General features: G+C 36.2%; 1 protein-coding gene across 1 annotated transcript in view; it reads right to left on the minus strand.

The window, feature by feature from the left end:
- The window catches only part of LOC103461943 (ephrin type-A receptor 6-like), a 54065-nt gene that overhangs the window by 12908 nt on the left and 27995 nt on the right, over positions 1-13162 (minus strand). Inside the window, exons 7-8 of the mRNA XM_008404351.3 lie at positions 10775-10930; positions 9437-9781 (exon numbers count right to left, since the gene is read on the minus strand). Coding sequence (XP_008402573.1) covers positions 9437-9781; positions 10775-10930 — 501 coding nt within the window. The remainder of the gene's footprint in view (positions 1-9436; positions 9782-10774; positions 10931-13162) is intronic.

Raw genomic sequence — 13162 nt, forward strand, 5'->3', positions numbered from 1 at the left:
TGTTCTAATTGGTATAAATGACAACAGGATCACATTCTGTCAAAAGCACAAACTCTTTTGACCCTTATTGCTGCTATTATTGACAAAAGTAAAGGAATAATAATAATAATAATAATAATAATAATAATAATAATAATAATAATAATAATAATAATAATAATAATAATAATAATAATAATAATAAACATTTGTTTCACGACTCGCAGTTCAAAAGAAAACAAATTCAGTTTGCCGTTGTGTGACCAAATTATGTCTTTGAGTTAAATTAAAATATATTGTCCTGTCCTCTACATTTATTTTATAATTTCACGTTTCGAATTCTTGAAAATGAAACAGTGAATTTTTTTACTTCTGCATTGCCTAGGAAATCCACAAAACTTTAGCAGGGAATACAAAGGGTTAACTTTAACCCACAGAGGCAGAACATCCACATGCAGAAAGGAGGCTTTTCTTCACGTGGTGACAGTTTGTCAGCTTTCGTGATGGAGACGCATAATGCTTGGGCTCTGAGGCCTTCAGGGACTTATTGCATGAAATAATATGAGATTAATTCTTGTGATTTGGAGAGATCTTAAAAATATCTTAAAAACTCACTAGCGCTCAGAAACTTTGAATAACAATTGAAAATTAGTTGTTAGTAGCTGTTAAAGCCACAAATGACATACGTAAACCATATAAGGGACATTACTATGCTGATTTTCTCTGCATGCTCAGCATGCTTTTTGCATGCTGAGTGTGTTACTTAGGCTGAAAACCAACATAAAAAGAAAATCTTTTAGTGCATCAAGATAAAAATTTTTTTGAATATTTGAAAAAAAAAACATGCGCTCTTATGCAATAACCTATTTTAGTTTGGCACAAAGCAATTGCCTTTCAAGGTACCTCCATCTATGAGATTCTCTAGGAAAATAACTTTAATTTATTTACAGAACTCTCAGCCTAATGTAATAGAAAATCTGAAAACATGTGAAAATGGGTTAACCCTTAGCAGATGCTAAAAAAGATGAAGAAAACGAAGGAAAGGAAGCCAAGAGGAGAGAGTGAGAGTGAACAGGGAGAGCTGCAAAAAATCCCATGAGGTTGCATCTCCCCAGCATCTGAGCATAAAAATAGAAGACAGTTTTTTTTTTTTCCCAGAGCAGGGGGGTGAAAACAGAGGAGAATCAAGTGAAGGGAACGAGGGGGGGAAGCAAAGAGTGAGAATCCTCCACTGAATCAGGACACCAAAACAGTGGAAAACGTTCACGAGACCAGTTGTTCCACAAAAGGATAGATCACTCTAATGGGAGCAGCAGAGCAATAAAGTTTACAAGTCAAGATAATTTGCTAAGAATAAATTAGGTGCATTATGCATGTATAGTCACACTTTATCATTTCTAAAGTTTTATGCATCAGAACATAATAAAACTGAGCGGATTTTCACTGTGCACTGACATTATGTAAATCTAACATGTGAGATTCCACATTGGCTTTGTTTATTAAACAAAAGGAAAACAAAAAGTATGTCTCGTTTTCTGTATGAAATTATGAATCTCACATGGGTGAGTCTACTTTACAACATTTCACTGTTTGCATAATCCAATTAGGAAAGAGTTTCGTTACTCCTTTGACATACATGGCTCAAACCAAACATTCACTGACCGTCACAGACATAAAGTTTTTGTTCTTTTATAGAACCTGCAGACAATTTTGAACATGTCATTTTTCTATCGTAAAGCAAACAACAATCATGTGACACTTAGATTGCACAAAGGTGGATCATCTTTAGTTCACTAAGCATGTGACTTCTTAAAGAAAGTCACAGACATTCTTTAAGAAGAATGTTCACAGACGAAAGGATGCCGTCTGTGAACACCAATGTTCAATCATCAAACCTGATGATTGTGGATGACGCCGTTTCACAACAATGGACTTAAAATTGTTTGAAAAAGGCCTTGTAACTTTCAACAGATTGATGGACAGAACCGATGCTTCTCTTAGATCAATTGCTGATGCCCATCCTTCCTGGCATTGCGCTAAAACACATTTATTCACGCCAGACAAAATGTCTAGTTTAATAGACGGTTTTAGAGCTGCTAATGATAAATGAATGGCTTTCATTAGCACAACTTGGCTGCTGTTTAGCATTTCAAATGAGATGGAAGCAGCAAAGGTATGCTCAGGTTTTTACTGCATCTCCATTTTTTGGCTATGCTTTAGATTAATAAACAAAAACAGGTGGGTTCTCTCACATGGTTTTGCACGCTTATGGTTAGAGTCTAGTATGCTCTTTTAGATAATAATAAAAAAAGATTAACTGCACACTAAATGTTTCATTCCTTATTTTTTCTGCAGTGGGTATGGAAACATCTTGATGTGCAAATTGTCCTGCTGTTATGGAAAGTTTGCAGCCCACACAAAACGATCAGATCAACAGGTGATTTTTGATTGAATAAATAACACTCCTCAATAACAACACATCCAATTGTAGATAAAGAGAGAAAAGTTATTTGAATCTAAATAAATACTCCGTCATGCCTGAACAGAGTGTGAAAAAATATTTGAAATTTTGATTTCTATGGTTTTTGCTGCTTTGTCACACCTAAATGTTTCGTATTATCAAATGTATAGCAATACGCCAATATATGTGAAATATAAAAAAAATACTATTTATAATAATTACAATTATTGGGAGAAAACATATCCACACAGATCTAGTATTATGCAAAAAAAGTAATTGCATGCATTAATTAGCCCCTCATTAACGCTAAGTATAGTCTCTTTAGCCAAACCAATAAATATAAGGTGATCCTCCTCCTCCATTATTTAATTTATCAAACAGTTCAACTGTCCAAAATAATTATTGCTCATGATCATTAATAAAAATATATTCTGATGTTTTAATGTCATTAAATTAATATGTCCATGCATGAGTGTTAAAAAGAATGAATCAAATCTCACTAAATTATAAAGATTCCTTCCTACTAACAACATCTGTTTAATGTAAAGATCAAATAAATCATTCGAAGCCAGTTCATGTTTACTGACAAAGTATAAAACTTTAAGAATTCATCCTGGTAACAGTGCTTGGACATCTGCTCCAAAGACTCCCACTAACTTTACATCATGAAAGTACAGTTAGTGAAAGACTCAATAGTTTTTATATTATTTACCCTAAACAGTGCCTCTAAAAAGTATTCATACTCCAACATCAATGTATTTTATTGTAATTTTTGGTGATAGACCACAATAATACATTATAGTAATAAGAATAATATGTTTTTTTACATCTCTGTGAGGTGTGGGAGCCATAGGTTTTAAATGCCTTAGTGTAAAGACTTTGGAGTCAACTTTTGATGCAATTACAGCTGCAGGTTATTTGGGTTACTTCTTTACCATTTTTAGACATTTAGACTCAAAGTTTTTAATTACTCTTCTTTACAAAATAGATTAAACTCAGCAACTGAACGGATGCTGTCTGTGAACATCGGTGTTCAACCTTTGCCACTTTCCTATGGACCCACATATCCTCTAAATGAAAGAGTTCTGTTGTACATCTGCATCATTGCCGTGTTGTTTTCTCGGGTCTTTTTGCAGCCTGTAACATGTTAACTTGTAGGATTGCCTGGTTTTAGATTCATCTACCTTCCCAATAATTCAAACCACACTTCCTGTTGCTGCAGAATAAAAGCATACCACAGCCTGATGCTACCACCACAGTGCTTCTTTGTGAGGATGCTGTGCTCAAGTCCAAGTCCAATGCTAATCTTAGTGATTTGTATTTGCTCAGAAGGATTTATTTTGGTCTCATGTGATCAGGGGACTACCTTTGAAATGCCTACTTGGTCCTCTACAATCTTTAAACATACCTGAAACAAGCATGGCCTTTTTCTGGCCATTCCTCTCTAAAGGTACAGCAGTAGACCAATAGTGCTCCATTCAACACCATGGATGTCTTGGTTGCTACCTCAATCACTATTCAATCAATCTAGAGCAATAATCTCATTTTTTTATTAGGTCTGTTCTAAGCTTCAGTTTAACATTACCCCTGATTTATCTGGTGTTTTTCTTGATCTTAATTATGTTGTTTGTTCACTAATATTCTGTAACAAACCATTGAGGCTTTCCCAGAACAGCTCTACTACTAATGTGATCCAGGAAAGAAATTGTTTGTGCTCTGTTAAGTTCAGAGATATGAGAGTAAAAGGGGGGTCGGGGGGGGCGAACACAAATGCTCAACAAACCAGATCATATTTGTTCTGATATGCTTCATACAGAGGGGAGGCTACATTGGTGAATTCCTGTTGGTGCTGCACATTTCTGATCTGTGCAGCAAACCCCTTGCACCAATTTGCACTCACTTCTCTCTGTGCTTCTTCAAAGAGCGCTGCAGTGAAATAAGTGGGAGGAATCTTCAGTGACAAATGCTCTGCTGAGCAACAACTAGCCCACAGCGTGTTCTGGGCAGAGCGCAGCTCAGTCTTCATAAATAGAGAGATCATCCAGCTCTCCCAGCTCTGCGCCACTGCTTTGAGAAATGTCAGGATGACAGCTGACCGTCATTGGCCGGGAAGAGTCTTGGCTTACCGTAAAACTAGTTATGCAGCCACAGATGCACAAGCAGCTTGTAAAGTCTGTTGAGAATTAACAGCTTAACAGAGACGACTTTAATCTGATTAGTCTACGAAATCCAAAATATTGAATTATGTATTTTGCACGATGGATTACCTACAATATATGATACGAAGAGCTTTAGAGATCTAAAGTTAAGCAATAAAAATAATAATTATAGTGAGTATATGCAAAAAATTTTAAATCGGGTTTAAAGAACGAGATTTAAAGACACAGGGATAAAAAAAAGAAATGTGTATCTTGGTAGGAGGAGGAAAATGCTAGAAATCCAAGGATGGCACTGAGAAAATCTTTGGCAAACAATATGCATATCTGTAGGTGGTAATTGTGTGCAAATGTCATTTTTATGAATCTTGTTTGTTTACATATGTGCCTCGTTGTGCATGCATACAGTATGTCTGCTGAGGAAAAGCAGTTTGACAACTTAATCCAGCCTAAACATCCTAATAGGAACATCCCCACAGGCTGCCTCTTCTCCTCTGTGGAGATTACTTTGCATTCTGACATCCTCCCATCAGTCTAGCAGCTTTTGCCAGGGAGACTGGAATGCGGTGACACACATACAGCCGACATCTGCTTTTACAGAAAGATGAATGTTTTGCAGCATATCTACTCTAAAAGACAGCTTTATACATTATTGTTCTCTACGCATTAGAAGGCAATTAGGTAGAGACACAGTGGGGTGAAACTGACAAAATCTGTATTATCTTAGCACCAGCAAACTCTACATCAGCTTAAATCCCTTAGTCAAGCAATTAAATTAAAACCTACACGGCTGAATAAATGAAAGTTGGGTAAACATGACAATAAATTATTAGAAAAAGAATCATAAGATTAGCTTTTCCTATATGAAAACACAATCTAAATATGTCCAGAGGCTTAATTTATGACAGTGAAAAAACCCCCAATATTTTTCCAATTTATCAGATTTCTTTTTAAAAACATAATGACTTGATTATTTGTATTACATCTTACTTACTTGAGTCACGTAACAGCAAAATCACTCCCCTGCCCCCCTTTTTTCTACTTATGGATATTGCTATGGATTCATTTAGTGAAATTGCTGCAACATGAACTGGTGATGCATGTTTTGGAACAAACAGGTCCAGTGGCTTTCTGAGATTGTACTAATCAGGTCCTGAAGGATGGCATTTTTCCTGCCAGTAGGAACTTACTGATGGTATAACAACTGAACGGCACACCGTGCTGCAATGTTACTCGTTCAACAACATGCATTCACGGACAATTGAAACATGGCTTTATTTATTTTATTATTTATTTATCTAGGTTCAATTTTACAATTGCTTAATAAATTATAAGGTGGAGTTACTGGTATTCTGAAGTTTTGGAGGCCAAATTTCAGTTTAAAAAATATATGTATATATATTTTCTCAAGCCCTTGTAAAAATTACAGAGGTACTTCTAGGTAGTCAACTGGAAGTAATAAAAGGAGACTAAAATGGTAATGTGCTTATGCCAACGTGACACCAAAGCAGCTCAAAGTAAAGCTGAAGTGTTGTCTGTTCCTTTCTTCATATACACAACTATTTCACAAACTGAGTGTTTTATAACCGCTGATTTATTGAAACTGGCAGTACTGAACTGAATTAGATTATAACTCGGATTGTTTTGGGTTGTAATATTGAATTAGAATAGACTGGAAAGAAGCGGGATTAAATTAAACTGAAAAACTCACAGAGTGATTTTTTGTTGTTTGCTTGTTTTGGACCCTGTCAGACCTGCATTGTGCAGATGAATTTTTTGATCAAGAGCGCTGTTCCTGCAGAGTAATGGAAGATTTCTCTCTCTTTTGAGACAACAGGGATGTCAGTTGTTTACCTGTCAAAGTTGTCAGAGGACTTAACTAAACTAAATTAAACTTTCATAAAAAAGAAAACAAATCATTTTCACTCCAGATAACGTTAAGTTAATTTTGCATAAATTGGACTGTTCAGAGGTTCAATCCATATGGATGGATCTTTTTTTTGTAAAAGACTGTTTTATGTGGAAAGGTGAAAACTGAAAACTTGGCCAGAGGCAATCTGGCATTGACATTGTGGCACCAAAGCATCTATGAACAAAGAGGGCTGACAAGCAAAACACATCTGTGGGGTCGTGAAAAGCTCAAGCCAGCACAGTGAATAAAATTGAAGGAAAAACGAAACGCACTGCCACAATTTGCAACCCAAAGTCACAGCGACAAGCTGAAGCTTGATTTTGAATGCACTAATGATTATTGTAGCTATTTATTACAACATTAACTATCAGATGTTACTGATATTGGTGAGTATACTTAGAGTATATATATATATAGCTTTTACTTAGAGTAAAAGCTATATATATATATATATATATACATACTGTATTTATGTTTGACTCCATCCTCAGAGACCACATAGCCATAGCTGCATAATAAAGCCCTGATGAATGGGATCAATGTACAAGAGGTGGATGTTCTTCGGGCATTTATTATTCATAGTAAGCTTCTCACAGCATATGAGAGAAGAAATTACACTGTGTGAGTCTGAAAAATTATTTTGTCACACTAGAGGCTCACTGTGGTGTGAGTGTTCCTCGTTGGAAAATAACACATCCAGTGGGTGGTTTCTATTGTTGCCTGGTGCTAATAATCACTTTCATCATTAGCGCTTAATAAGTTAGGAGAATCACATCAAATGTCACAAATTAACGTTTTAAAGACACACATGCCACATGATAAAACGTTTCATATTGAAGAGCCGTTACTGCTTATTACTGGAAAATGTAATAATAATAATAATAATAATAATAATAATAATAATAATAATAATAATAATAATAATAATAATAGTGTGAGATTGGGTTCAAACACTGGCGACATTTTTCATTCTTATTAGACGTGTTATTAAAAAACAATAGGCTACATATGAGGAAATTCATATGATCTGTTACAAGACAGTAATAGGATTTATCACAGATGTACTGTATACATTTTTGGTGCAAATGGAGAACTGATCAGAGTGTAATATGCTGATAGGGGAAAACATGCATAAAATACACTGGAATAATGCATTAACCTACCCCATTCCACCTTTATTTTGACCTTATTAATCAGCTATTCCTTCAGTAATCCTGCCCTTGAAATTTAAGTTTGAGGTTAGACCTCAGGTGTTTTTATTTTTACTCATTCAAGTCCAAGAGAATGATCCCTTGTGAACCTGTGGCGCAGCAGACTTCAGGTCAGCTGGGTTCTGCTAATTAGAATTAGGTTCAGCTCAGAGAGGCTCTGTCAGCTCTTCGAGGGTCACAAGGATGCTTCACACATTGACTCATTAAGTTGGACTACAAGGCTGGTCAAGTGGGAGCACGGTGCTCAGGAAGCAAAGCTGCTAATTTTCTAGTGTATCACTTCGAGCTGCAAACTGAAAATTATTTAAGTAGGAATCAGATAATGAAGCACATACATTTACATATTAATACGCACAAAGCAATTAAAGGCCAATGCAGCGTTGACCCAAAGAAAAAAAGCAAACTTTAAGTAAATCTAGTGCATGAAATTTAACTTTTACAAAGAACTTTGTGAAGGTAGCTGTATATAAAGTACCTAAAATGAGAAACTATTTTAAATCAGTTTCAGGAATTAAAAACTCTCGCCTGAAAATTTGGAAACATTTTAATCTGTCTCTGCCATGGCTGGATAGGCAGAACAGCCCACTGGGACTATTGCAAGCAAATTAACCGTCTCTCCCTTATGCTTAGTCTGAACTTTACCTTTTGCACATTCATGCTAGGGTACAGGAAGTTCTACTTATACCATTGTTTTTAGTAGTAAGAAAATAGTTATGACATTGTGAGCCTAAAAACAAGGATTTTTTAGTAGCACATTTTCCCAGGACTTAAGTGATGAGACCGTTGTCTGAAAATTGCCAGTATTTTCAGACGTTGATGTTTCAGTCATCTTGAACCTGGTGTAGTTCTCATGACAGGACACTAAATGGCGCTGTGATTTTAGCTTGCATAAAAATATGCATGTGCTTTTGACCCTTTACTTCAACCTCATTTAGAAAACAGTAACTTGTTTGTCTCTGATGAAACAAATGCTGGACATACATAGACAAATAGAAAAATTTGTTTGCACCTAGTGATTATGGTTTAAAGCAATAGACTACCATCCAAAATGTGCTGAAATGCAAAGGTGGAAGACTCTTTTTAAATAAACTGCACAAAACCAAACTACAGAAAAAAGTAAAAAAAGAGGAACTATGATTGAGATCATAACCTGCGATACAAAAGACACAATGTGTAATAATTTTATGAAATATAATGACTTTCAGACTTGTATAGCACTTTTCAGGAACCTCAAAGACCGTTTACAAAGAAATCAGTCATTCCCATTCACACATAGATGATGGCAAGCTACTAGATAGTAGCCACCGCCGCTCTGGGACAGTCCGACAGAAACGAGGCTGCCATGTTGCGCCATTGGTTCTTCTGACCATTACCAGCAGCCAAGATGGTAAATGTCTTGTCCAAGCACACGACAGCAGAGGCAAACAGGGTAGGAATTGAACCAGTGACCCACCAATTGCTGGGCAAACTCCTACCACCATTGCTACCAACATACCAGAAGTAAAACCAATTTCAGTTTAAAGATAGTTTCCAATTATTCACACATCTTATAAATAAAGTACATAATAATCACGTGCAAGAATGCAGCAGTGTGTTTACATCATTCAAACTTTTAACATTAACCCAACTCAAAACATGAAGTCTGTAAAATATTCAAAAACGCTTTGATGAGAGCTTTATTCTCAGAACATGTGATTTACAGCAACAGCTCACTCACCGGCCTGGTGTGTATTGACGGTAACATTGGCCAGCGATCGCGGAGCCACACCCAGTCCAGAGACGCCATTCACAGCTTCCACGTGGAAGGTGTAATTGGTATGCATCGCATAATCCAGTATCGCCACAGAGGTTCCGGTTATACCGAGCGGTCGGGGGATAAATCTCAGGTCTGGTTCACATGGCTCACACTGGCTCACACCAACATCACCACCGTCACATCGTTGGCACAGAACGTTGTAGGTGATGTCGCTTCTTCCTCCTGTGTTGATTGGAGGCATCCATTGCAGGAAGAGAGCAGTGTCATTGATTAGCGAGATGAGATTTCTTGGAGCTGATGGGGGCCCTGGAGAGAAGAGCAAACAGTAGAACATAGAAATTGATTTAAAAAAACAAAAAAACCATCTTTTTTTAAACAAAAACCTTATCCTAAATTCACTCCTCATATGACGAGTTGGGAGAAAGTGAGTGTTGCTGAAAACTTGGGCAAATAATGTGCAATGAGACTCAGTGTGTAGGTTGTTGAGGATAAATATATCTTGCTGCATTTCAATCCAACTTTGTTCCTGGATGGAAATCAGCCGCTCCGCGTCTTTATTTTAGCTTTCAAAGCTGTCCATGGTATCATTTGGCAATGAAATGTGAAGTTTTGTGAGCATGTCCTTAAATATCTGAGTGAAGTTGTGTGGGCAGTAGGTTTTCACAGAGTTAAATGTTTTGTTCTAGCATCCAACTTGTAAATCTCTCACACACAAATATCTGAAATTTCTATGCCTGTTACGGAGTACTTTGTTTTTAACTGGTTTGGAAACCAAAGAATACAACTTAGACTGGCCGCCACTGTAGATTAAAGCATTTCTCGAACATGGATTAAAGAATCAAGACAACACCCCAGGTATGTTTTTGATGAGGAAAAAACTTTATAACCTCATGTGAAGCACAAAAAAAATTATTTTACCTAATACTGCTCCTTTAATGTCAAGTGAGTATGATAAGAAAGCCTAAAGTATTTATAAGAATATAAATAAATGTGGCTACTGTAGGAAATAGGAAACATTAACATACAAATGACCACAGCAGGGAAATGGATTCCCACAGCCCTGATTATAGCAAAAGTTAATGAGATCATAATGACCACTGCTAACAGAAAATAAAAGAAAAATATTGAAAATACAATAAAATACATCACAGTGCATGAAATATAAACTTGAGCTACAGATATCCAAGGGGAATTCCAACCTTCTGGATTTATACTGTGGATGCTATCTTTCTCTGTTCCCTTCTAAAACCTAAAATGGCTGCAACTTGAAATGTTTCCTTCATTTAAAGTTCTACTTACTGGTACAGGCCATTGATGAAGGATCTTTGATACCTCTGTAGAAGCCTTTATCGCAGTGACAGATTGTGGCAGCCTGGTCATGGCTGGAGCTGTGTTGAGGACATTTGGAGCATTTAGTGTTCCCAGCAAACGCCTTGAAGTAGCCGGGTTTACAAGCTGGAGAGAAGAGAAAGACAAAACAAAACGGTTGGGAAAATTTAGCATCCAAAGGTAAAGTACCGTGGTTGAAGAGCACCTATTAGCTCACCTTGTTAACGGCACAAAGCTATACAAGCACAGCTCCAAAAAGTTAGATCTTCTTTTGTTTTAAAGCTTCAACACTTTTTGTCGCTCATATATCGGAAGGTGAACCTCATGGCTCATTTTCATCACATTCGGATTTTTGAAGCTGTGCTTGTAAGGTTCTGCTCAAAATTCAATTCACAGTTCGCTAACATGTTTTGAAGTGAAAAGAAAACAAAGACATTATGAGATTGTAAAGGCACCTCCAACCTCTGGATTTCCTACTCATCTCCAGGGAAGCTCATTTTAGCTGCATGTGCCAACGATTTCATTCAGCTCATATTTCCCCATTATCAGCCCGTGGCACTGCTTAGGTGTAATGAAAGCACAGGTTTCTTATCCTATTTCCTTATCAACACTCTTTCGAATCAAGAGCTTTGCGTTTTGACTCTCTTTCTTTACCGCTACACACCGAATTGATGTACTGAATTGATGAAACCCCGTGAACTGTGTGGAAAAAATACAATAACAATGATGACAAATGACAGATCAAAAGCCACAGACCAAGTTTGAATAGTAATAATGATGGCTGTGAGGAGCTCATTTACTTTCATTAAATTGGATTACAAGACTTTTCACACTGAGAATACCTTGAAAACAGACAAAGAAAGTCCATTTATAGGTGAGTGCTATTAACATAGTAAAAATAATAAAAATAATTACAACTGAACTTCATAATATTTAGTTCAATCAGATGGGCAAGGTATTCTCAAATTTCCATCCTTAAACAGCTTGGCCGTTGAATTTCCAAATCAAAATTCTACATTCTCATTTCTATTTTTCTATCAATATTTCTTATATTTTCAATACTTCATATAGTGTAGCTATTCCGTTTTCACCTTTTCTTGTTTGTCATCTTTCTTCCAATGCATTTCCTCTTCCATTTGCCTCCCTGCTTTACTCTCTGTTGCCTTTTTCTTCAACACTTATCAGAAGATGGAAATAGCCACTACATATTTACTCCTATCTTACCTAACTTCCTTGAATGAAAAGTAAAGCAATAACAGTGGTTATTTAATTTCTGGGAATTTTATTTCTGGACGATTTGCATGAGAAAACATTGTGTGCACCTGGGAAGGATAATAATTACAAAATTAGCGAGTAAATATGCCTGCTAGTGGACAGGGAATTAAATGAAAGAGCAAAAAAAAAAATACACAGAAAACAGAGTGTGGGGTCACAAGAATTGTTTCCTCTCGCTCTGCCTCACACATATTCATTAATCCAGACACGTCGTCTTGTATGTTACGGAAGAAATTTCTAATTAAAATGTACATGTTAAATAGAAGCTAAATAAAATACAATAAAATACAGCCAATTAATAAGATTTTACTTTAGATAATAACTGATGTGTGCGATATGATATCTACACCCGGCTTTGTCCAGAAATACACATACAATCAGCATGAACTTGAGAATTACAAGACTTTGTGCTTGTTGTGCTCCAGCAGCTTTTTGTTCATGGCAGCTTTGACATTTGGTGATTCTTCCTAAGTTTTTCCTGGACATCCTAATTTATTTCCTTTAATCAGAGAGGAGAAGGCTTAGTCTTTTCTTAGACATGTAGAACCTTTTGAACAATGATTTAGAAATGACCCCAAAAGGACTTATGATTTGTGGGAAATCTACACTTTCCTTGTCCTTCCTTTCTTAATTCCAGAACGGCCAGTAAGGTCTGTGTAGCAAACCTTTTAATAGCTGGTTAAATAAAGAACTCTAAATGAAATAGAAGAGTGATATGGGACCTTAAATGTGTTGCATTTTACAATGTCAACTTGTGGAAAATGACAGAAAACATCTGCCTTAGGTTTAAATCTCAAGGTGCAATTTAGTAAAAACCAGATTAAAAAATTGGAAAACAACTAAGTTGCATAGTAACAAGTGTTAAATTAGTGGATTTAGCACTAAAATATCTCTACCCCCCCCCCATTATAAAGTAGGTTGCTATTATAATGGAAATTACAGTAAAATCCACCCTAAGTAATTAGAACTGAAACTTTGAATCGCTGTAGATTTAATATTGTTGGGCATAATCCTAACATGCACATTCATCCAGCAGATCAAATATATGGTTTAAAAACATCCATTGATTTATTTTCTACAGCT

This window comes from Poecilia reticulata, chromosome 3 (genome assembly GCF_904066995.2).
Source record: "Poecilia reticulata chromosome 3, P_reticulata-male-v2, whole genome shotgun sequence".
Classification (NCBI taxonomy): domain Eukaryota; kingdom Metazoa; phylum Chordata; class Actinopteri; order Cyprinodontiformes; family Poeciliidae; genus Poecilia; species Poecilia reticulata.